This window comes from Solenopsis invicta, chromosome 8, assembly GCF_016802725.1.
Source record: "Solenopsis invicta isolate M01_SB chromosome 8, UNIL_Sinv_3.0, whole genome shotgun sequence".
NCBI classification, from domain to species: domain Eukaryota; kingdom Metazoa; phylum Arthropoda; class Insecta; order Hymenoptera; family Formicidae; genus Solenopsis; species Solenopsis invicta.
This window is the reverse complement of record NC_052671.1, coordinates 23,455,382-23,481,875: the sequence shown is the minus strand read 5'-3', so window position 1 is coordinate 23,481,875 and position 26,494 is coordinate 23,455,382. Positions and strand designations below refer to the sequence as shown.

General features: G+C 32.8%; 1 protein-coding gene across 1 annotated transcript; it reads right to left on the bottom strand.

Moving 5' to 3' along the window:
* Nucleotides 1-1,728: 1,728 nt before the first annotated feature.
* Nucleotides 1,729-5,423, bottom strand: LOC105204475. Its single transcript, XM_039452960.1, has 6 exons — nt 4,930-5,423; nt 4,245-4,482; nt 3,319-3,516; nt 2,908-3,149; nt 2,551-2,719; nt 1,729-2,278 (listed from the first exon to the last, which is right to left on the bottom strand). The coding sequence occupies exons 2-5, from the start codon at nt 4,480-4,482 to the stop codon at nt 2,705-2,707; spliced, it is 693 nt and encodes a 230-aa protein (XP_039308894.1). The 5' UTR covers nt 4,930-5,423; the 3' UTR covers nt 1,729-2,278; nt 2,551-2,704.
* Nucleotides 5,424-26,494: the final 21,071 nt, after the last annotated feature.

Here is a 26,494-nt window from a genome sequence, read left to right as displayed (position 1 = left end):
GCTACTCTTTTTAAGAGCGGAGGTTCGGGAGTCAAATAAAGGTGGAAAGTTTTGATTAAAATTTATACATTTATTTAATAATAAAAATTATACTTTGACATGAAGTTAAGTTAACATTTAAATTTATTTAGCATTGAAATTATAATAAAAGAATTTATAACTTAACAAACTTAACCCTTAAACACACCGATCCTGTAAAATACACATTTTTGGGTCTGGGAGACTTTTTCAACATTGAGAAACTATAATTTTGATTACAATCAATATTTTTCTACAATTTTTTTTTTAAAACAAAAGTTCAAAATCTCAAGAGTATGACTGCATAATCGGCATTGCCGACAAATAATTTATTGTGAAGTTATGAAAGCAAAACCATTAAGCAAAAATGAGAAATTGGTCAAAAATCCACTTTTCCTTCAAAAAATCATATCTTCGCAACAACAAACGTTTATAGATTTTCAAATACGGCGTTTTAAAGCTAAAGAGTCACACTTTCAAAATAAAATTTGGCAAAGTCATTCCTTTTAAAAAGTATAATTATGTAACATGGAGAATATGAGGTATTTTTGGGCATTTAAAAATCCATTAAAAAAAAAAATCATATTTTTGCAACAAAAAACTTTGAAGAACTTTAAAGTACGGCATTTTAAAGCTAAAAATTCATACTTTCGAAAAAAAATTATATTATTGTCATTTCTATTAAAAAATGTACTTTTGTAACAAGGCGAATATGAGGAATTTTTGATTAAATCGTGTCTAAAATTGAAAATTAATGTGTTTCATGATATATTTACAGAAAAACTCTTTTTTCTACAACATTTTATAGTATTCCAACTTTAGACAGAGTATATGCAAGTGACATCTGCAAATCGACCTGTTCGAACGAATCTTGTCGAATTTTGTCCAGTTTTTTTTATGTAAAATACAAAAAAAGTTTCACTTACACACTATATAGGTCGCATTGACCCTAACAAAACTTTGCTGCTGTGCCGTTCGAATTCTAGTTGACCAAAAAAGTTGATCAACTATATTAATTGAAAGAGGAGATTTCAAACTTTTTTTACGTCTTGGTCCGAACCTCCTATCTCATTCCGTCTTCACATAGCAAGCGTTCAAAACTTCATATGGGGTCTCTCAGACCCACTTACGTGTTTAAGGGTTAAAGTAGTACATATGTATTTAATTGTTGTATAAATGAGTTTTCGAACGTGTGTATGCAAGTGTGAAGAGAGTGAGGGATTCCGTGAGTTCGGTGCCGAAAGGGAAACACGCTTAAGAATAATTTCGTAAGGCTAAGACGGTTAAGGGATGTTTGATTTATATAGGAAAAAATTAGATAGTAAAATCTTAACTAGAACCCAGGGAGAAATGATAGGTCGGATCGATGTCAAATTGATGTCATTTTGACGGTCGAAATGATCAAATTTCACGTCGACATCGATGTTAAAATGTTCAAATTTCGATGCCATTTCGATGTCAATATCAACGTGTATAAAACATTTAATAAATGATATTAACATCCTTTTGGTACTATAACTCAACGAGAAATGATCTATATCGAATCATATTAAAATGATTTTGACGTCAAATTGATGTCAATTTTACATCGATTCCATTATCATTTCCCAGAAATCGTTTAATGGATTGGAAGGATAGAAAAAAATCATGCCAAAAGTTAAAATATTTGATTAAAAAATACAATATGTTGAAAATGTGCGATTAAAACCAATTTAAAAAAAAGTAATTTGAATCGATCGAGATTTTTGAACTGAAAATATGGTATTAAGATTGATTAAAAATAAGATCGAAACCCACTCGAGTAGAAAATAAAACGCGGCCCTAAGAGGGGTACGCTAGGTTTTGCCCTATTGCCCGATCAGGTCTTGTTAAGGCAGTCTGACATGGCGCCTTATCAAAAATGTAACGTCGTGTTCTATATGGCCCTGATAGCAGTTTCCTGATCGGCCCTAGTAACGCAATTCTTATAGGGTCCCGATAAGGTACTGTAAAGGAAGGAAGAAGGTTTATGGATTGATATTAGATTTTTTAATTTACATTATTTATTTATTAATGAAATATATATAAAACGATAAAATAACACTTTGGTATGAGCAATGAAAATACTACACTCTATTATATAACATTTCCTTTCTTGGCTTGGATTGAACAATAACCTTCCCAGTCCTTTACACCATTAATGCGCCCACACTTTTATAAAAACTTTTGGCGGTAACTGGCGAAGCTTTTGGGTTATTTCTATATTCCGCAACTATAATATCTAGAAATAAATTAGTTTTTCTTGACATTAATTTTAAATAATTTTTATTTTTTATTTTAATGATAGCATAAATACTATCTGCTAGTGTTATAAGATACAGGTAAGAGAAACTAAACTACAAAAACTGAATAATAAAACAAAGAAAACTAAAAATATAAAACTAGAGATAACATTTTTTTGATAATAATATTACTAACGTAACAATTATCATTATCAAGATTCCTTTCAATTTAATAATTCAATATTTATAATTTAAATTTTAATAAAAATACCTTGAATACAGGAAAAAAAGTTCGTTTGCTGGAAAGTGAGTTTCGTTGCCGTTTCTTTCACAGCAGTATATTTTTGTATCACATTTCTTGACATGTAACGTTTTAAAATGTTCCTTACAGTGTGGGTAAGTGAAGATTTTGAATCGACTAATGTTCATATATTAAACTTCTGAAAACCATAAGCACATCTTTATTAGTTTTAAATGCATTATATAAAAGTATGTGTTTAAAAAAATATTTTCACATTAAATATTTCTAATTATATTACAATATTGGCAAATATTGATTCTATATTTGTGTTCAACTTATAATTATTACTAGGAATATGATAATTATATTTACAAAGTGAAAACTTACAACGTCTTCTTGAAATTTTGTATCCGTTTTCAATTTGTTGTCAAAATTCTGGAAATCGTCTAAATTTTTAAATGGTAAATCTATTTGGTACTTTTCCGTAAAATTTCCAGTATTACAGATCTCGGAGAAGTTGCCTATTTTTTTTTCTTGTAAAATATTATAAATTTCCTCTAATTGTGTACTTATTTTGGTTAGTTGTACGTTTTGGCTACGGAACCCTCTGTTTATTAAATCTTTAATATCTAAAAAAGTGGAAATAAAACAATTAAAATTACAAATATGTTTTGGACCGATAGTGTAACAACACAATGGTAGTAAGAAAGCCTTCTTCGGTTGTAGCTAGATCTTAGTGCTTATATTTATTATAAAACAATTAAATTTCAATTTTATTTGTAAAATGATTATACTCACCATCCGTTAAAGACATCGGGTCAAAGTTCATAACTGGGATTCCATCGTCATATAATACAGACGTTTCACTGTTTCTCATGCTATCATTGCATGTATTTGTTGATTGTAAACTCTTCAAATCAATTTCCTTTCTGGAAATCGAGGTACTAGATGGAGATTTTTTATATAATTCTTTTCCTGTGTGTGAAAAATTTTTCTCTAGAATATATAAAAACTAGTTAATGTGATAAAATAAGTATACATATAAAAAATCAATTAAATATAACTATCATAAAATTCATAAAATTAATATATTTAATTTTATTTATATTTAAATCTTCTTATTTTTGTCCAGATATTCCTTCATAATAAAAAATATTTAACAAAATGTGTATATATAAATATTTAAATTTAGCGTACTAAAAAGTTAAAAAAATACATAATTTATCTAAATTTTTATGAACAGATTCCACTTTTGATCTTTTGCTGCTCTTTTTATATGTAATGCTCTTATCAGAAGTCAAAGAAAAATCAGATGCTAATAATAGAAAAATTAAAATATTACATTTTATTATAGTCAAAGAAATATAATCAATTTATCAATAATTATAAAATAAATGATACATTTATCATCAACATAGGACTCTTCTAATGCAAGAACTTCCCAAAGATTCTTATTTGCATCATTTTTTTTCAGATCTTTGCATTTTATACAATTTTTTTAGAGCTGACACTTTAGCCTTTGCCGTAGTTTCATTGTCAGTTGAAAAAGCGTATTTTTGGTTTTTTAAAATCTCTACTTTTTTTAAAGCTTCCTCATACGTTTCTGGACAAGTTTATTTATAATTAAATTACATAATGTAAATATATATATATATATATATATATATTGAAATAAAAATTAATAAAATTGATATGAAAGTTAATAACAGTATTTAACGACTTACTTGCTTCACCTCGTACTTCAACGGTATAATTTGGCCAATTTTCTGGCGCAGGTTTCTTTTGTTGCATAAGAGAATGCAAATAGGCTAAATTCTTATTATTGCATGGCTGTGGCATAAATTTTGTCATCAGACCTGCTTTACCATCATAAAAAATCCAATTTGGTGGGACAACATCGATACTTTTTATCCCATCACTTTCTTCAGCAAATTCAACCAGCTTGTATGGTGCTTTACCCATCTACGATAACATCAAAATTTAATATAAATACAAATATATAATACAAAATTCTTTATCTCATTTCTGCTAATTTTTCTGTAAAACAATCAAATTTAGAATAATAATCTAATACAAATATTTTTCATATTTTCTTCACAATATTTAATAAATTTTCAATCTAATTAATTTCTAAAATTATTGCCGTATTTATAGAAAAAAAAAGAAAAACAATACAGCTTTTGTTGCGACTACCTTCCCTCTTTCCAATATATACCGCAGTTGATTTGTATGCACCGGCATTTGATAGATTATATTATAACTTTGTGACTATAGGATTGTTATAATATGTATTGCCTATATTTTTATGAAAATCGCAATTTTCTAATAGCCGATATTTTTCAATTGAAATAAAATTTTGCACTTCTGTACTAATTTTCGTATAAGTTTAACAAGAAAAACAAATCTTACCTTTATGTGATACACTACGATCTCTTCGTGAGCGATGATTGCGATCGGCGATGGTTATGAAACAATAAACTATCAGCGGCTAGATTAACTGCTGGTCTGTTCAAATTTACTACATTCAATATTGTAGTTTTCTAAAATGCTGAAATAAAATACTTTGGACAAAAAAGTAAAATTGTTGAAATTAAACTTTTATTGGTGAAGAAACGGCATTACATAATTTTTTTCTTGGCCATAACCATCGATTTAAAAATATATCATTTTTGAAACGACTGATCGAAATGTACATATTCTTCTAATATGAGATTTAATGACTTTTCATATATTTAATGACTCGGAATTGCAGGGATATATAAATATGGATTTTTCTGGATTTAAGATATTTCCAGAAATTTGAATACCATTATTATTTTCATTTGGTGGAATATAAATTTTATCTATGTGTAATATTGAGCCATTTTTCAATAAAACTGTACCCATACAGCACAGAAAATTCCAGCAACATTGCAGCAACGTTGCAATGTTGCAGATTGCAATGCAATATTACGGAGACATTGCAGAAACATAAATTAACAATACGTCTGCAACATCGCATGGCATATGCCAGTAATATTTCGGAAATATTTGCAATATCATAATTTTTTAATAAAGTAGTGGCAATAAAGAGCCAAAGCAGAATATTTGCGTAAAATAATATATTAATTTAACTCATCCATAATTATTCATCTGCATTTAGCAAACTAAGGTCGGGCGACATTACTAAATTTTCCGCTAAATTTCTACATTCCCTAAGAGTACAACCGTTCATATATTGACTGTCCATAAGTCGACCCATCCAAGTCAGGCTTTTAAAGTTGACTGCAAATCGACTTTGCATAGACGTCTGCAGATATCCTTCAAATGTTGATTCTAAGACGTGTAGAAAAAGACATCCGGTCCCGTGCGCATCATAGTATTGTTAAAAAACATAAATATTTATATAAATAGATGAAATAGGTTCATATATAAAGAAACCTCGATCTACAGCTCAATAAATAACCAATATTTTTTAATTGCTTTTTTAATAAAAATTTTTTTATATTTAATTTAATTATTGTATTATATTGATATATATTTTCTAATTACATCTTATTTACACAAATAACAGAAAAGTTATTCCAGATGCTATTCTGCATTTGCAAAATTAGTAGAAAAAACTATAATTTTATATTTGTTTATATAAATATTGTGCTTTAATTATACATATTTCATTTTTTCGATAACGTGATCTGATCTACCAGTTATATACACATATCAGCATAAAGTGTTTATAGGTCACCATGAGGAATCAGTTCGCAGCGATCACGGAGGTCAAGCAACGTTCACCGGAGTTGCGACTTGGATGGGTGACCGCTTGGAAATTTCCGAAAAAATATTCCCGAAATTTTTTTTTGCGAAAAATGTTTTTTAAATTGTTACACAAATATTGTTTTGTTTGTTGGAATTATGTGATGTAATAATATTTATGTGAATATTTTGAAAAAATGGGATGTTTCAATGGAATATTTCAAAAAGCGGACATCTTAATGTTGCTGCAACCTTCCAGCAATGTTGCAACAATGTTTCGCAATCAAAATGCAATATTACAATGTTTCAATGAAATCATTCTGCAATGTTCCTGCAATCTCTCTGTGCTGTATGGGTATTATCTGGTGATGAATTACATGATAATATAGATTCTTTATAGCATAGCTTTTTGACAAGTATCTCTCCGGAGGGTAACATACGTTTAACTTTTATATCACTAATAGCAGATTGTAATGTTACCTTTTCCTCATTAACAAAGAATGTTTCATGAAGTCAACGACATATTTGAGGTAAAGGCCGGTTACCACTTCGGAGCATATTTTTTATCTTTCCTAAAGCATTTTCGAATGGAAACGCCGTAATTTTGCTTAAAGGGCACTTCATGTTTATAACATCATTAGCTAAATGGATAAGACTGTGCATATTCATTATTTGACTCTCTGTTCCATACAAATTACGTAATAATTGAACAAAACGTATAAGATAAATTTTGGCCTGTCCGTGAAATTTTAAAGCTAAATTTTCTGAACACAATATCCGATACGCAACATGAAAAAGGAGAAAATGTTTGTAGAATTTACTCGGAAGGACTCTTTTCCAAACAATTGGTCCACAGTATAATAAAAATAAGCTTAATTCGGTAGCTTTCCATTTCGAAATGTCAAATATTGACTTTGTAGTCCGTTGAAAATCCGCCGGTACTTGTGATTGCAAATTAATTAAAATCTGAGATAGTTGACACCTACTATTTTGATTTAATTTAGTGCTTTGATTACCTCCTAACCAATAAGCGATTAATAATTTTTTCATGATACCTAAACAACAAAGGTACATATAGTCCAATACAAAATGATTAATCATGTCAACTTGAGGTATTTCAATTAAAAACGAGATGTTGATATGATGCTCGAGTTGGTCTACATTTCGAAAAGATCTATCACTTCTCTCATCAGAATTTGTAGAAATATACAGTTTGTTTGTTGTATCGTTCTCCGCAAATAGTACAGCGTTCACATAAATAAAATCCACCGTGACCTTTTATGCACTTAATGAATGAGCGCGCTGATCTGTCACATACAAAGCACTTAATGTGCACTTCAAATATTCTTTCACTTATTTCTATTCCTTCCTGTAAGAGTTCTGTTAATTCCTTAATTATACTTGATAAATATTCATTTATATTACTTGGCTTTTCGGTACCCGCATATATAGCCACAGGAAATACTTTATATATATCCGTAGAAAAATGAATTTTGCATAAGATTGGCCAAAATTGTTCACTACTTGATTTAAAAAGAGGCCGTCGATATTAAATTGTAGATACAGCTTATTCTCTTGATGCAAATCTGCATTTATCTTTGGAGATGTTTAGCAATTCCAAAGTATACAAATTCGCCAATAACAACATTATTCGGTCCTTTAAATTGTTTTATTTCATATTCAGCAGATGTTGTTTTTAAAAAAGTTTTGGAACATTTTGGCAACTCTGAAAGCATTTTTCGCCTAAGAATTTGAAGTAGAGAGTCTAAATGTGTATGTTTAATATTACATTTTATAGCCCATTCTCGAAGCGCTTCAATTTCATTAAATTCTTCTTCAATATCTTCTTCGTATTGGTCATCATTACTGTAATGATCATATTCACTGAAGTCATTCTCATCAACATCATCTCCACTTCCATCATCATTAATATCATTATTAACGTCAATTTTATTTCCTGCACTTTTATCTAAATCAATGTTTTCTTCACTTTTATTTATATCACAATTTTCTATTAATGAACGTTTATTTTAACCAACGGTAAACGTCGATGGTCCTGATACTGAATAATTTTTATCTGAAATAAATTTTTTCATTTATAATACTTTTGCGATACCCTGACCGAAAAATGATCTTTGCGGTTAACCTAAATTTTCAAAACTGATTTGTAAATTAAACTATTTACATTCAAATGTGAAAGAATGAATTCGAAATATCCGGATACATGAGTTCCTACATTTAACAATGAATTGACAGTCCCATAAGGTATATAATAATATATAATAATAATTTAATCTAGAAATAATTAATGTGTAATATGTACCTACCTTTTTTGTGAACTGCACAAAACCTTTTAACACGTATTCGTGTTAGTTTTCTAATTTTTTCTGAACAATCCATTATTTTTTATTTGAAATCACAACAGTACAAAAATTGCGACATACAATTGAGACTTCAAAATGAAATTTTCATCAAACTCCGATGATTTGGTGCATGCGCATTTGATAGAGAATTTTAGATAAAACTTAATCAGGGCCGCGTAAGGATTTCCGCAATTAGGCGCTGATAGAGCAGCCCTTATTACGGCGCTGACAGAGGATACCACAGTGATAAATAATACGGCAATCCTGATTCAGGCATTAACAGAGCCAGATCAGGCTTTCCACAATAAGGCATGCCATGAAATTCTGATTGCACCCGAAACAAAATGCAAGCAAACCTTAACCATTTTCTACTCGAGAGATAGATTTATTAAAACAAAATACATTAATGTAAACGTAATAAATATTTAATTTACAAAAAAGTACTTCTTGTATCCTTTTTGTTAAAAAAAATTAAAAAAAGATTAAATTTAAATTAAACCTTTAATTCATGTACAAGATTAAATAACAATGCAAATTGTTATTTACATGTAAAAATATAAAATTTTATGTTGAACAGGTTCCACACACAGGTCACGTATAAAAAGTACGAGAGCGAGTATTCGTCTCAAAGTTACAATAAGCAGCTTCTAAAAGTTTCACTGAAGTATGAGCTGGGTAGTCGGTCACGGTGGCGCCTAGATATAAAGCCTGTGGCCGCATTTGACTACGAGAAGATCCACCGCGACATGGCCGCCTAGTGATAGCGCTAGCACTCACTTATTAAATCTATCATTTCAATCCGAAATTACAGGATTTCATAAATTACGATTAAATCGAATTTTAATGTGATGTGAGACGCTGACAATTCTTGTGTGCCATTTTTAAATAAAGAGATATTTTGATGACAACACTATAAATCACATTAACAAATTTGTAAAATTGTCCAAAGGCTATGCTTTTTTTGGCAATTAATAAACAACTGTCAAAAAAAAAATAGTTTTCGAACAATTGTACAAATTAGTTAAAATGATTTACAATGTTATTTTGTCAAAATATCTTTCCATTTAAAAATAGCACACAAGAATTCTCAGCGTGTCAGCGTATCATTTCTTGCTACTAATGTCAGTATTCCTAAATGTAGTTGCTGTGAGTATTTAGGATTCTTAATGCAACTAATTTAAAATTTTTAAAAATTTTTATATTATGCATTACACTTAAACAATTTATAAAATTAGAAAAATAAAATCTAATAATAATTAGAAAAATAAAATGTAATATATAATATATATCTATAGATTTTGAAAAATTAATATAGATAATGTACGAGTAAATGCTGACGTATAAGTGTCAAATAGATTACATTACATTCTTATTTAAAACAATGCAAATAATACTTTTAAACATTAACTTTTAATTTAACTAAATTTAATTTCTTAATGCAATTTTTAATTACTTTATTTTTCATTCAATTTTTAAATTATATTAAATTTACAATTTTTTATCAGTATTACTATATAACTCAACGAGAAATAACCTATTGAATTAATATCGAAATGATTTCGACATCAAATTGATGTCAATTTGACATCGATTCCATTATCATTTTATTATAGTTTCTGCAGCACCCCTTTTTTCTATGCATTCAATAACGGAAAGCTAAACATCTAAATAATTTAAAGCATGTTACCATGTAAATAAGTTTTTTTATACATACAATTAAATATAATAATAATAATTTAATTTTCTGTTTTATACATAATTAAATTTTAAATTTCAATTACCGGTAAAAATTATATATATATCTTTTATGTAAAAGATATATATAATTATACATAAAATATTATCATATATGTTTTCTTATTGTTTGGTTATTTAGAATACTTTTAAGAATCTAATTTTAAAAAATTACATTTTTATTTAAGTCCGGTCGTCGTCATCCGACAACATTTTAATATGCGTGTTAACTCTTTTCAATCGAGTTTATTCAATTTTTATACAATAAGTTTCAAATTCAGCAACAAGTATATCTTTCTTTATTTTTGTTATAATAAGCTTCCCGCGATATTCAGCCGGTTCGAGCATCGATTTTATTGTTAATTTTAATATTGAGAATAAAATATTAATCTCAGTGAACCACCGAGAAAAATCTGGCCCGATCACAGACGACGCCGACCAGCGGAGGCCGACCTATCCTCCACGCTACGAGGCTTCCTTCCTTCTATCTATCCAACGACTATAACAATAATAGCTGAACGTGACTATATATATATATATATATATATATATATATATATATATATATATTTATTTATTTATTTATTTATTGATGGATGCCATCATTCACAAACCAAAATATAAATATAAAAAATATGGAAATATATGGAGCTAAACTTGACAAAGAAATAAAATTTTTTCAATTTCCTCTACATCTGTTTATTTTCTTTATATGAATTCTAATTCTTGAAAAAATCTGAAAAAAGAAGAATCAGTAAGATTTGTTTTAGATTACACTACTTAAACAAAATTTTGTCAATTCTTTTAAACAAAACTTTTTTGAAGAAAAACGTTTTCTTTTTTATTAAAGTAAAAGTTTTTTTTACTTTCAGATTTGCATGCAGAAAAATAAACAAATATATAAGGAAAATTGAAAAAGGATTCGATTTATCACATTTAGAAATTTTGATTTAAAAAATCTAAAAATAATGGATTATTTTTTATTATACGCTTTCAAGTCTTGACATATAAAAAAATCACGAATATCAATAGCGAATGTTGTCTAGTTTGACATGTTCTATGTATTGATAAATCTATAAGTATTGTCATTATTTGGATATAATATATATATTTTTATATTTGTTTTTACAGAAGAAAAATATACAAAAAAAGTTAAAGTCCAAAAAACACTTTCAGACTTTTGTAAAGCAGACTCTCGTCGCTAATCAAAAGAAAGAGGGAATAGCAAACTTGACCTTTACTTCAGATGAATCAATACAAACAAATTCTATAGAAAAGCTCGACTGTAAGTAATATTAATATCAAGAATTTAAATGTTGTAAATATTCCAATATGTAGATCGTTAACCGTTAGAAGATTCTTACAAAGATTGCATCGTTCACGATGCCTCGTATAACACCAGAGATTATTCAATACTCTTGTAGTGTAAAAGGAAACTGTGTTATGTTATAGTATACTGTTTCCTTACTACTATATGAGATAAAATTTATTCATGGCCTACATGTATATTACAAATGTCATAAATAAATAAATTTTGTTTAATATTTAATAAAAATTCTTGATAATTGGATAATTATCTTATGATTAATTGTGATATTTCAACAATAACAGCAATAAATATAATTATAATATTGTAATATCTAATAAAAATTTTAACAAAATGGCAAATAAAAATTTTTAATAAATTTTCGGTGGAAAACAATAATGTTTTATTTACATACATTGAAGTTCATTTGAACAAAATTGCAACATTTGCAATTCCTGAATAATTTGTGTAAAATTAATTCTTCTTTTGTGCAATAATATTGATATAGCAAATGTTTGCAATATTATCGTTTCGTCAAGAAAGAAATTTTATATTTTTGCAAATCAGAAGTAGTTTTGTAGGAAGAAACAGGAGGTATTACAATATTATAATTAACATAAAATAAGAGAACCGATGATCCGAAATAATTGTAACAATTTATTTTAATTATAACAATAATATTACTTATATATAAAAGAGGGCAGCATGAAAAAATGAGTCACTAAGACTTAAAACATTCTTGTTTGTATATTTTGTATCTTTCTAAACTTACTTTTTGAATTTTTACCCATTTTTGTATGTCACAATTTATTAGAATGTTGATTTTGATGAGTGTAGAGTGACACTGACATTCAAAAATTTTTGGTTGTAAGATGTATTAATATAAACGTTATTTTGCCTTGCCAATGCGAATTCATTTTATCATTTATAGAGATTTTATGATTTTCTAGCGTAATGAATATTTTGAAAATTTGAACACTTGTACTACAAAATTATTCTCACTGCTGTTTGTTGCTTTCAATTTAATAAGCGATTGTGTTGATTATTTTTCTTCTGACGACTTTCTCACCGTTCTTTCCTCTCATTATTATTTAGCTATGGCAAAGCATTTCGCTATATATGAAATACGGTAGGTGCGTGTTACATTATTTTCTTACTCGCATTTATTTTGTTAACTTCACTATAATCATTAATGTGACTACAGTTTTAAATATATAGATTCGGTATATTTAAAGTAGCATGAGCAAATTACAATTGAAAGTATGAAGACAAACCTTTAATATAAAATTATATATTTATATGTTGTAATTAATTTTATTTATTAATCCAATTCATATTGCAGTGTTATCAAGTACAAATAACCAAGTAGTAAACCCACTTGGTCAGAAAATCGATAGTTTACAAATTGCTATCACGAAACTCACAAGTGAAATTTCTATTTTAAATAAAACTTTAAAGGACAGGAATAATAAGATCAAATGAGTTGATATTGTTTCCAATGAAAAACCATTTAGGCTTGATCCGCATACAAATAATTACTACATAGAGTATTCTGTGGATGAAAATCTTAATCCTACAAATATAAATGTTCCATCTGATCGAAATGGAAATGACTCCAATATGGAAATGGCAATTGTCACTGACCAAGAGAAAGAAATCAAAGATGTGCCAAAAGAAAGAAATCATAGAAAAAAGAAGAATAATGGTTCTAAACAATTGCTGAGTTTAAAAAAAACAAATATCAATGTCCAAGATGATGTTACTGTATCATCAATAAAAACTAAAATAGACGAAAATATTCAAGTAAAATACAAAACCGTTTCGAAATCATCATTTTTATGCGAGCAATTGGATGATTCTGTATGATATTTAGAATTTGTTTATTAATATTTTTTAAGTAATATTTAATACCTTTGCATTGTTTACATAATACATATATTATTTTTTAACAGAAACTAAATAAATTTATTGTACTTATTGGCGGTATTGAAGTACCACAAGAAAAATTAGCTCTGCGTTCACGAAAAGCATCGTTAACCAAATTTGTAAAGAATGTGATGCTCCTTATTTTTACTGAACAAGAGATGGCTAATTCTTCGTTGACTGGCACTACACCGAACCTACACGCAAATCATAAAGATGATGTACTTCAAAAACAGAAGTTGGATCCAATTTGAGTCAAAGCTTTACACGGTAAATATTTACTATTTATACTCTCATTTACTACTTATTTAGTACTACTTTCTTTAGAAATAATTTAGTAGATGTATATTTAAAAAGCTTTATTTCCCTTTTTAGACTATGTCGCAAAAGAAATGCCATCGAGATACGATGTAAAACTTGTGCAGGAAGCCATAAAGCAAAAACTCCATTATATTAGTAAAAGAGTTAACGGGGTAGCGTTTAAAAAAGATACCAAATTATCAGTGTAAAATAAAAAATAGAAATATTTATGCATTTCTTTGTTCATTTAAAAATTTTTGATATTTCTCAATAAATAAAAATTTTTAGCCGTAATTAAAATTTTTCCAAATTTCTTTATTTAAATCTGTTTATTAATTTGTAATTGTATAATTATTTTATATAATTATACAAAATTATATAATCATAATATATAGCTAAATTGTTATAGTTTTTTTATAGATTCTAACGTTTTTCTAATTTCATGAATCAAAATGAACGTTTAATTTGCTGTTTTTCGTGCAATTATTTTTTGTTTTTACGTAAACAAAATACAGAAAAAATTAAAAATTGATAGCTCATGTAGATTACGGCATTGAAGTGTGCAATCTTTTTTGGATATATTTTTGTTAATATATATCACGTTGAGGTTGACGACGATAAGTGCGCACAAAGTAATTGAGATATAAGTGATAAGACTGAGCAAATGAAATGCGTATTTCTAATTGTATACATTTCCTTTATGCTCCAATGACAATTATCCAAGTTTTTAGTTTCGTTATTTCCGTCAATTGAAGAATTGGAAATGGAGTTACGCAGCTCTTTATAAAGTTGTACATTTCATCTGATTATTATTATAATACTTGTTTTAAAACACTATGACTAAACATAACATAATAGATAATATTTATTTATTGCTTCTTTGAATTGCACAAGTTTTACATTCTTTTTCCCACGAAGCTGATTAAGTTACTATTGTATCCAACTCCTCGATAAGAACTACAGGACACAACAAAAAAAAGTTCTTTACGCTACGACGAACATGTTCGCAGACGAATTGTTAATTAATGGCAACGTCAATTGATGCGTGCATCACGTTGTTATCAATTTGTACCTGCGATCTTATCAGTCTTGATTGCTCTGGCGTTATTAGTCTTTTTCCCCCGTTTTTATCGAAAGACCTCCATTCAAGTGCCGTCAGAATCCCTCTATCGATGATTAAAGGAATGCTAGCTGGATTTACAATATTAAACACTATTTTCAGACATAAACATTTTTTTTATTACACAGAATTATAAATCCTTTTTGTTTGTGGAAATTAAAGTATAGATGATAACGCAGGATGGTGTGTAAAATTTAGTATTAAAAAAATATGAAAAAATTGAAAAATTATAATTTTGCTATCGGCTTCTACGATCGACTCGTGACAACATTTGTTATACTGTGTTTTTAGAAATACGATAGAAACTGTAGTACAAGAAAAAACATTGTCTGAAAATTTGTGTGCGCGTATGTGCGTGCATTATCGATGCAGTAATTTCTATTGATGTATTGATGTTTACTACTATATCAATATTGTAAGCACACGTAGGTTAATTCGGTCTGCAAAAGTAATGTCACCAGCACTCGCTATCAATTCCTTGATGCCAAGGTGGTCGAGTCTCGAGGCGGTGTCTCTCCGAGGTGCCGTCTTTAATACTTAAGGTTTACCAAATAGATATTTATAGAACACCTTGAGCTATCGTCTAGGATCCCCGTAACGATCGTCTCTGTCGTTCTAGAGTAACTGCGAATAGTTCACAGGTGTATATTATACGTAAGTATGCACAGTTTGAAACGACCTACAAACGATCGTATATAGCGACGTAGGGTGCTTCCCTTCTTAGCTTAGTCGCGGCAATGCGAAACGACGACGTGCCGCGCCGAATCTCATTGTACTTACAATTAGCGTCAGCCGGGCCGTTTCGGCGTCGACGATGCGTCCCCTGAGTTCGACCGTCTCGTTCAGATCAGATCCTTCATCGTTTTGCAATTTTTCGTGATTTTTATATATAATATATTTCTCGCAGTTGTGTCTCTCGTTATTCTTTAATCAATCTTTAATTGGTATTGTTCGACTTATCAGTCATACTTTTTTTTCATTTTGATTGAGCTCTTACTCTGGTGAAAATTTTGTTGTTCGATTATTCCATTGAAACCGTACACATTTCTCTATTGATTTAATTGATACAGAAGGTGTTAGCTGTTACAAAATTAACATTTCTTGTGTGTCAACTAGAAAAATGTTTCAAATCAACAGATAATGCCCATTTTTACCAATGTAGATTAACTTTGATCTCAGTTTAATTTACTCCTTATCTTTTTCCAATTCTTAGAACTAAAGAAAGATAAAGAGTAAGTTAAATTGAGATCAAAGTTAATCTGCGTTGGTGGAAATAGGCATAAATGTGTGTACATCCCAGCGTCATTGATTCTATCCCTCAGAAAATTTTCCAAACTAAAAAGTCATCATTTTTCTACATACTTGCAGTTCATGATTAATGAAACGACTAGAGCTTATTAGTCGTTACGTTAATCATGAACTGTAAGTATGTAGAAAAATAACGACTTCTCAGTTTGGAAAATTTTCCGAGAGACAAAATCGATAACGCTGGGTGTAAATTAAATGGAACAACGAACTGCACAAAATTTCTAAAATAGCGCATCTAGCGAAAATAATTTTTATTTCTGTTATATACATCTAGTAATAATACTTATAAAAAGTTGTTTTTTTTTTATTTTTTTTAAATTAATGAGAGCTTTTTATAGTTAGAGATTAATAAGAGCAATGCGGGGCGAAAGACCTGTGATATTTGCTATTAATTTATACATGTAGTTAAATAATATGTATTAACAATATTTCAACAATATATGTAATAGATACGTAATATATTAATAAATATATATTAACAACAGTATATGTAACATAAATGTAATATATTAATAAATATATATTAATAATATATGTAACATATTTATAAATATATATTGAATTATTATATTTATATTTCAGGGTGTATTTATATGTGAAATAATATAATTTTGATTTCATCATTACAAATAACATTGAAAATGCCACTCATTTATATTCTAGTGGTACTTTCAATGGTGTTTTGTCAATGGTAATATTTTACTATTTTACCACTGGAGATTTTATCTGTCCAATGGTAAAATCTCTAGTGGTGAAATATTACTATTGGCAAAAACTCATTCAGTTTGCCATTGAAAATACCATTAAAAATGTCATCGATTTCCAGTGGTTTTTTCAATAGTATTTTTAATGGTAAAATTATCTATTTTTTCGCAACTATCTGTCAGATTAAAGCCTCACTGCTCTCGCTAGCCAGTGCGAAATTTTTGCATCGGGCCGTTGCAAATTTTGAGACCCCATGCCGACATCCGCCGGCAACGCGTCGATCTCAAAATTTGCGATCGTGTGCGAATGAGAAGTATTTACTTTAGCATGGTTATCTGATATGACAGCTTCTCATATCGCACGTTTTCGCTGCGCTTGCTGGACGGTACCCATCGTAGGCTTTCGGTGCAAATTTCAGTGCGAAAGCCTACGCGGTTTTTGCATCAAGCGCGTCGAGCCATCCTGAGACTTTCTACCGACAGTACGAGTGAAGAAAAAAAATCGTGGAGCTCGGACGTAACAGTTTATTTAATATTTAGTTTATATTAATTAGGGTAGAGTGGGGTAAAAACGAGTGGGGTAAAAACGCGGGGTAATTGCAAACAGGACAATATTCATGTTAGAGAAAAATAACAGTTCTTTTTTTCCGATTAATCAGTCCTCGCGCAGTGTCAAACAAATAGTAGTAGATTGATATTAGGCACATCATTCAAAAGTATAATTAAACTTTGTTAACAAAAATTCGATGTAAGAATCGATTGAATACATACATTATTTTTATAACTATCTTATTTTGCTCAGTTATTAACCTTCTGTTAAATTTAAGTATGCTATTTGTTTTAGCACACACGAGCTAATATGTCTTATTGTTTTGATAATTAAACTTTTTCATTCTTTTTTGTAATTTTTATGCTGAATTAAATTGTAGCTGCTATTGTAACGTGAAAATGATACAAATGAGTTTTAATAAAGATAAAGTAAGCCTAAATAAAATATTTTAAAAGACATTTTGTCTGTAGCGTGATGCTAACTTAAAAAAAAAATGATTTTATTATTTTCACGACGTGGAGTAATGTAATAACGAACGAATCGGATTGAGCAACTCCAAACGTTCGTCCATTACCTCAAAATGTTTGTTAATAACGTCTTTTAGTTTATTTTTTTGTAAATTTCAATAATTAATTATTTTAGATGGTAGGGGAATAACATAAAAAAGAAACCGAAACAAAATACAACCTAGAAGATTTGCATAAAGCCATAGAAGATTTGAGAAATAAGAAATTATCTCTTAAAAAGCTACTACAGTTTATTCTATGCATAAAACAACGATATTTGACAATCTGAAGACGATATTTGACCATCTGCAATTGACTTATACGGCGTCCGTGATTATCCTATAGTAGTAATTAATTTTTCAAAAAAAGCTAAAAAAAGGCGCTTATGTGTGTGCGCGCGCTTAAAAATCTTTACTTTTTTAATCAAAATGATATTTATTAATATTTTCTACAAATTCTCTTATTCAAACCTAAGTGGGATTTACTTAAAATATATGTCAAAAAATGATATACGTTTGTTCAAAAAAATGTATGAAATCTTAAAATGCGCCTATTTAAAAAAAATTAAAGAGGAAACAAAATGAGAAAATTTTATTGAAATAAATAATTTTTAATGCACAAAAACATAGCGCTGTTAGAAATAGTAGCAATTTTAAGTTTTGTATAGAAATTACTCAATTTTCTCATTGCTTTTCCTATCTAGCAGCGTCATGCTTTTGTGCATTAAAAATTATTTAAAGTAAGAGAGAGATATTTTGACCGTTGCTGTATCAATACAAATTGAGCAAGAATGCCTTCTACAGTCGCAGCTAAGTCTTCGTGCTTGTATTGTTTGTGTGATTTTATATACTTTCCTCAAGTACAATGATGAACTGCGCGCCGAATTAATTTTCAGTCATAACATAAATCTAAATTAAACAATATTAAGTAATATCACGTATTATTAAATATTAACCGTTTTCAAGGGAGAAAGGGGTTAATATTTAATAATACGTGATATTACTTAATCTTGTTCAATTTAGAATTGTGTTATGATTGAAAATTAATTCGGCACGTAGTTCATTGAATTTGAGGAAAGTATATAAAATCACACAAACAATACAAGCACGAAGACCTAGCTGCGACCGTAGAAAGCATATTTGTTCAATTTGTATTGTTACAGCAACGGTCAAAACATCTCTCTCTATTACTTTAAAGTCACGTTGCCTTGGAAATCGTTCTAAATCATAGTCGATTATTGCGAGAAATATCATCACAGCCTCAGTGGTCGAGTGGGCTAAGGCACCCATACCGGAGATTCGGGAGGTCCCAGGTTCGAACTCTGGCTGAAGTGATATTTTTCGTAATAATTTCTTTGCAGTTTTTTTCAGGGGGGAAAAGGGTTAATATTTAAAATAATACGTAATATTATTTAATCTTGTTCAATTTAGAATTGTGTTATGGCTGAAAATTAATTCGGCGCGCAGTTCATTGAACTTGAGGAAAGTATATAAAATCACACAAACAGTACAAGCACGAAGACCTAGCTGCGACTGTAGAAGGCATTTTTGTTCAATTTGTATTGATACAGCAACGGCCAAAAAGTCTCTCTCTTACTTTAAATAATTTTTAATGCACAAAAACATAGCGCTGCTAGATAGGAAAAGCAATGAGAAAAATTGAGTAATTTCCATACAAAACGTAATTGCTACTATTTCTAGCAGCGCCATATTTTTGTGCATTCAAAATTATTTATTTCAATAAAATTTTCTCATTCTGTTTCCTCTTTAATTTTTTTAAATAGGCGTATTTTAAAGATTTCATACGTTTTGTTTGAACAAACGTATATCATTTTTTTGACATATATTTTAAGTAAATCCTACTTAGGTTTGAATAAGAAATTTTGTAGAAAATATTAATAAATATTTTGATTGAAAAAGTAAAAATTGTTAGGCGCACACACACACATAGGCACCTTTTTTATCTTTTTTTGAAAAAGTAATTTTGTACTGATATTGCGCGTTTTGTAGTGTTAAGCAATTTTTTTTCTTTTTTTTTTTTAAGTAAAAGACACCATTTACACTATCACTTAGGTTTTAGAGTGACAAATAAACTTGTCAAAATCATCGTCGCTATTTGTTCTTTGTGACACCACGTCCTAAAAATAACACAATCTTTGTAAAATTATGAAGTTCGTATATTATCAATATTATAATATTGCAAAATATACAAAAAAACAAATCATTTTTTCCGACAGTGGTAAACAATAATAAAATTCTGGATGCGCGGGTACAGGCCTAAACGCGACTGTCATAATCCTCTTAAGAGGTAACACCACCTTTGAGATTTGAAAAAATCGATTTTTTTTGCTTAAATCATTAGTTTATACTTATAAAAATATGCTGTAAGTAGTTTTAGAACAAAATTCAAACTGTATTATAGTGTTTGAACTGATTAAATAAATCGTCTCTATGCGCCTACCGAGCAGCTGCAAGGTTTGGAGCGGCCCCGTCTTCTCTATGCTTCGTAGTTATTTGGGCCTTATTTATGTAACGAAAATAGACCTTTGACTAACACAATATAGATATTATTACTTGTACTATATCAGTAAATAGTTTTGAAAGCGTCGGTTTCTGTGTTTATGCGACGCCATTAGTTTTTCTGTGTTTATGCAACAAACTTGGCTGTTTGTTATTATAATGATCTCTATAACAGTCTAATGAAAATTTTGCAAGTCTAAAACCTCATGGTGGGCACTATTTGTCATTATTATTGCCAAAAATTGAATGCGCGGCGCGTCGTACTGGCCGAGCGCAGTCTCACCCAAGAAGCAAAAGAGACCAGAATATTATTATTAGCAACAATAAAAAAATATAATAAGGCTGCTGAACTTGTGGAAAGACAGCTTTATAGGGCAGGTATTGCAGATTAGAGATAAATTAAAAATGTTCAACTTTATACACAAAAAATCAGTTACCAAAACTTTAAACGCGTTTTTCTCAAAACACAGTTTTTCAAATTTGCGCGCAACGTCACTCTTACAATTTTTATCTGATTGACTTGAAATTTTAACACAATCTTCTTGTAACTATTCTACAGGGAAGTACGTAGGTTTTTTGCAAAATGTTGAAAACTTTTTATGTAATCAGCATTTTTTAAACAAATTTTAGGGTGAAAAATGCACTTTTTTCTATAAATAGCTACCATTTTAATAAAAATTAATATTTTTAAAAATTCCTACGTACTTCCTTAGTTTTGAATATGTAGATAATGTAGATTTTTTTTTGTTTGATTTCAACATAAACCATGTCGAAGAAAACTTGCACGCAAAAATTCATCTTTAAGAAAAGACGATTTCGTAAATGGACCAGTACGCCGCCATTTTGTGCATGACAGAAAATTAAAAAATATCTTTTTACTCGTCAATATATGTACAATAAAGCTTTTTTAATATAAAGTTATTCATTTGCCGACAATAAATTCCCAAACTTAGGTATCATTTTAGGGCCACAAAGGTGGAGTTAAATTTATTTTTTATCAAACTGTGTAATGATTTAACATCGTTGCACGCGGATATTTTTAATTGATTCAACAGATCACTTTCTGGCAACATGTTCAAATGTCTACACACCGATCGTAAATAATTTGTAATATTAATCTCAATCAGGTTTTCGTCGCATTGTGCTACGGCGGCTTCCATATCCTCGTAGCTTATTGACTATTGCAATGCAAATGACTTATAAACTGCAACCACATAACAATGACAATACGCTAAGCTTAACAATTTGCAATGTTCCATCAAACTTTGTTGATCTACCATAAAAAAAAATCAATCTTTTTAGAAATATATAATTATCAATATTAGTTTTTAACTTTAAATAATACAATAAGGCAATGCTAGTAAATATTCTTTAAATTGTATATTTTTTCTACATTGTTAACGTTATATCTCAAAAAATGTGCCTACTACTAGAAGTATTGTGTTGCTTTCTGATTTCAGACTTACGAAATCCTCAGAAATTTGCTCTCCGGTCTTAAAGATATGATGCTGATAGATATTTTTATTCTAAGGTGTTTGTAATTGACCGACCAACGCATCAATTAATAATGCTAATGAGGAATCATATACGTATACAGATATAATGAGGCTCCCCTCATTGTCGGCGTTATCAAAATTATAATGTACATTAGCTTTTGACGTGTTATTTGCAGTGATAGATTGACTAGAAATTTTGTACTCAATGCGTTCCAATGTGAAAGTCAGGTAAGTTTTCTGAACACAATGTTGGATTGGAGACGATACCTGTTCAGATTAATAAGATACCTGTCATTAATACTGCCATGAATGATGCATCACATGTCACATGAAAATACGACTATGCGAAAGACACTGTGTCAGAAAGATGTACTGGACAATATTCGCTTGGCGACGATGACCATTTTTCTTAAATGTAAAACATTTAAAGAAAAGCAGTAGCTGTTTTCCCTCCTCACCGCACAGCGCCGCGCCTACAGCCGCGGCTGCCTACGTCTCGGCCGTCTCGGCGACCGGCGGGCGGTCCTTGCGCGCGGTGATACGCGCTTATTCGCAGACTTTAATTTTTATTTCGTTAACTATGGCAAATATTAAAAAATGGTAAAGGACTTTTCTGCTCAGTTTTACTTGATTTATCAATCCACGAAACCACGGGCGATCGTTACCTGACACCCTGTATATAAGAGAATTTAATATCAACTACCCATACTCTACTTTAGAATAAAGGTAGTATGATACAGATCATGTTACATATACGTTTATTGTAGATCATATGTAGCTCTATTTATAAGTTACTTTTATGTTTATATATTTTTTAGCTATTATCTAAATACTGTATTATTAATTTTATTATTATTAATATTAATGAAATATTAATGCAATAAACTAATTTTCTTTACAAGCTTTTAACTATTATTTATATGTATAATATAAAGTAAAATAAAGAGAACTTTATTGTTTTTTGGCTGCTCTAATCGATATTAATAAATTTTATTTTTAAGCTAATACAACCCGGGGGTTGAGCTACCTATCGGGCGCGTCTCCGGGTGGCGGATAGGAGAACGGCCGGAGGGGCCCGAGTCCCCCAGGGATAAAATCCTGTGTGGGATTAGGGTACCTCCGGTCAGTGGCGGCTATAACTGGTCTCCCAGGTGTAAAACCCTGCGTGGGGTCAGGAAGGCTGCTACCGCGGACCAGTTCCCTAAGCCAAGCTGTAAGCTATCGTGGCGATGGCTGCGTGGCACTGAGGGAGCAGTGTCTTGAACGATGCCTCTGGGGCACCAGGCGACACCCCAGAGTAATAGCCTTACCTACGCATGCGGGGCTCTGTGTGGGCGGACCTTTTGTTCCCTAGCTACTCGTGGGACTCATATGGATTTTGACCAACTCAAGAACGTAGTAACGGAGATGGAGGGCTTGCAGTGCGGGACTTCCAGTGAGGAGGCGGCGGAGAGGGGTGCGGACGGGGCTCATCTGGGCTCTGAAAGTGTCACCGCCGTCCGCTCCGGTACACAGGCGGCAGCGGCGGGTGCGGATGGGACTCGTCTGGGCTCCAAAAGCGCCACCGTCTTAGAGAAAAGCTCCGCGCCAGCGGCGGGCTCTCTTGGCAAGAGGAACCGCTCTGGTGCGGAGAAAAGAAGGGCCAAACGGGAACGAGAAAGGTCTCAGTGCGGGACCTCCTCGGGCACCGTGACCTCCCTAGTAGCAACGCCGAGGGAGAGGGAAGGGCACGCCGGCGGCAAACGCCGGAAGGGCTCCACAGACACTCCCCCTTCGGCGGAAGGACACGCTAAGAAGCATAGGGCTCAACATACTGGGACCTACGCCGAGGCGGCGGAGCCTTTAACAAGGGTTATCATCCCCGAGGGTTATCCCGAGGAGGAAATTACTGCTGAGCGGCTGGCTCTTTTGAAGCTGCCCGTCAGCAGGGCAATCCGTGGGATCCGGGAAGGATCCATTCCATGCTTCCGCCGTACCTTCCTTAGAGGAGGGGCCGCGGTAGTTTTAGGCAGGGATGAGACGTCCCTAGTCTGGCTCGCTGAGCAGATGGGGGGCATCTCTCCCTTGGAAAACGCCAAGCTCAAGGTGGTGGGCCCGGAGGTGTTTCAAAGGCAGCACAGGGCCGTGGTCTGGGTCCCGGGGGCTCCCGATGAACCGGCCGCGGTCCTGGAGCGGCTAGAGAGGCAGAATCCTGGGCTCAGCACCGGGAGCTGGAAAATCATGGCTGAGAACGTAGGGGCCACCAGGGATGGTAGGAACCTGGTTCTCAGGATTCCAGAGTCCAGCGTCCTCAAGCTGAAGGCGCTGGACTTCAAGCCCTACCTCGGGCTCGACCAAGTCACCTTCAAGGTGAGCGGGGCCCAAGGTGGGGATAGGGAGGGCGAGAAGGGGCCCCCTATGGACGAATCGTAAAGTTCGATCGTCCCGGGGTAACCCTTACTCAAATTAACTTGCACCACAGCAAAGGAGCCTCGGCGATTCTGTCAAGGAAACAAGCTGCGGTGCACACAGCCATCTCACTGATACAAGAGCCTTGGCTTGTCCGGGGCCGCATCAGTGGCGTGGCAGCATGCGGGAGGTTATTTAAGACTCCAATAGCCGAAAAGCCCAGAGCCTGCGTTGCGGTGAAGGGCGTTGACGCTCGACTAATCCCGCATTTATGTTCCAGAGATGTGGTGGCGGTCGAGCTCGATGTCGCCGATTCCCTGGGAAGCAGGAGGAGGGTGGTGGTGTGCTCCGCGTATTTTCCCCATGATGAGGGGGCCCCACCGCCGCCGGAACCGGTGACCAGACTGGTAGAGTACTGCCAGAGGGAGCGGCTTCCCCTGATAGTGGGTTGCGATGCTAACTCGCACCACACGGTCTGGGGTAGCACGGATACCAACGATAGAGGTAGGAAGCTGTTAGAATTTCTAGCGTCGACGGACCTGGAGATTCTCAACAGAGGTAACGAGCCCACCTTTTGCACGGCGGTGAGGAGAGAGGTTCTCGACCTTACTGTCTGTTCTAGGTGCATATCGAGGGACGTGATCGGATGGAGGGTCTCGCGCGAACCTTCACTGTCAGACCATAGGCAAATCACCTTCAAGCTGGCCTGGGCTAGAGGGGAGGTGACGACGTTCAGGGACCCCAGAAGGACCGATTGGGACTCCTATCGGGCGGACCTGAAATGCCATCTCGAGGGCTTCCCAAGGAGGCACGGGACCTAGGAGGAACTGAAGCTCTGCGTGGATCATCTGCAGAGGGCTCTGGTGGAGAGCTATGAAAGAAACTGCCCAGAAAGGGCGGTCAAGAATTCCAGAGGCAACTCCTGGTGAAGTCCCAAGTTGCAGGAGCTCAGAAATGCGGCTCGGAGGGCCTGGAATAGGGCCAGGAATACGGGCCGCCAGTCGGACTGGGAACTTCACAGAAGGGCCCAGAAAGACTACAGAGACTCCGTGGTAAGGGCAAAGAAAAAGAGCTGGAAAGAGTTCTGCGAGTCGGTAGAGGGCGTGCCCGAGACCGCAAGACTATGCAGGATTCTAGCCAGAAATCCAGACGCCGTCCTGGACTCCATTAGTCTCCCCGATGGGACATTGGTGACCGGGGAGCGTTGTCTGGTGCATCTGCTGGAGGCCAGCTTTCCGGGCTTCCGCAGAGAGCACGGTGAACTGTTTGCCTATGATGCGGTGGGCTCGCGCAGGGCTCGCAAGGCGGACTGGGGACTAGCGGCCAATATTGTCAAGCCCGGAAAAGTGAGATGGGCGATAAACACCTTCAAACCCTTCAAGTCGCCGGGACCAGATCAAATATTTCCGGCTCTTCTACAGGAGGGGCTGGAGCTGGTCGTGGGACCTCTGACAAGGACTTTGAGGGCCTGTTTGGCTCTGGGCCATACGCCTAGCGCTTGGAAACTAGCGAGAGTGGTATTCATCCCAAAAGCGGGAAGAGTGAGCTACTCCTCTGCTAAAGACTTCAGACCGATAAGTCTGACTTCGTTTCTCCTGAAGATTCTGGAGAAATTGGTAGATGCGTATGTAAGGGACCTTGTCGCGCAGGCTGGGCCGTTCCGATACGGCCGAGTGTAGGGCCTGTGGGGAGGAAGAGGAGACAAGTCTCCACATTCTTTGCGACTGTCCAGCCTACGCGGGGCTGAGACTAAAACTACTAGGCTCGGCATTTCCCGAGCCAGGGCAGATTAGCAGGCTGCCTATGAGGGACCTGAGTCTCTTCTGGAGGGAATCGGGGCTCCCGTAGGCAGCAAACGACTGGAGGGTGACACAATGGACAACAGTCTGCGTTCCGCAGGCGGATCTTCGACCCGAGGACCGCCCCCTCAGTCTTTATTATTATTATTATTATTATTAAGCTAATACAATTAACATTTTATATTATGAATGATGTATAAGAAATGTTTAATAAACCAGTATGTGA

Coding starts and splice junctions, on each gene's coding strand:
- LOC105204475 (XM_039452960.1), bottom strand. CDS start 4,482: ATGGGTAAAGCACCATACAAGCTGGTTGAATTTGCTGAAGAAAGTGAT. Junction 3,517..4,244: donor TGAAGTACGAGGTGAAGCAA/GTAAGTCGTTAA, acceptor TATATATTCTAG/AGAAAAATTTTTCACACACA. Junction 3,150..3,318: donor CCCGATGTCTTTAACGGATG/GTGAGTATAATC, acceptor CCACTTTTTTAG/ATATTAAAGATTTAATAAAC.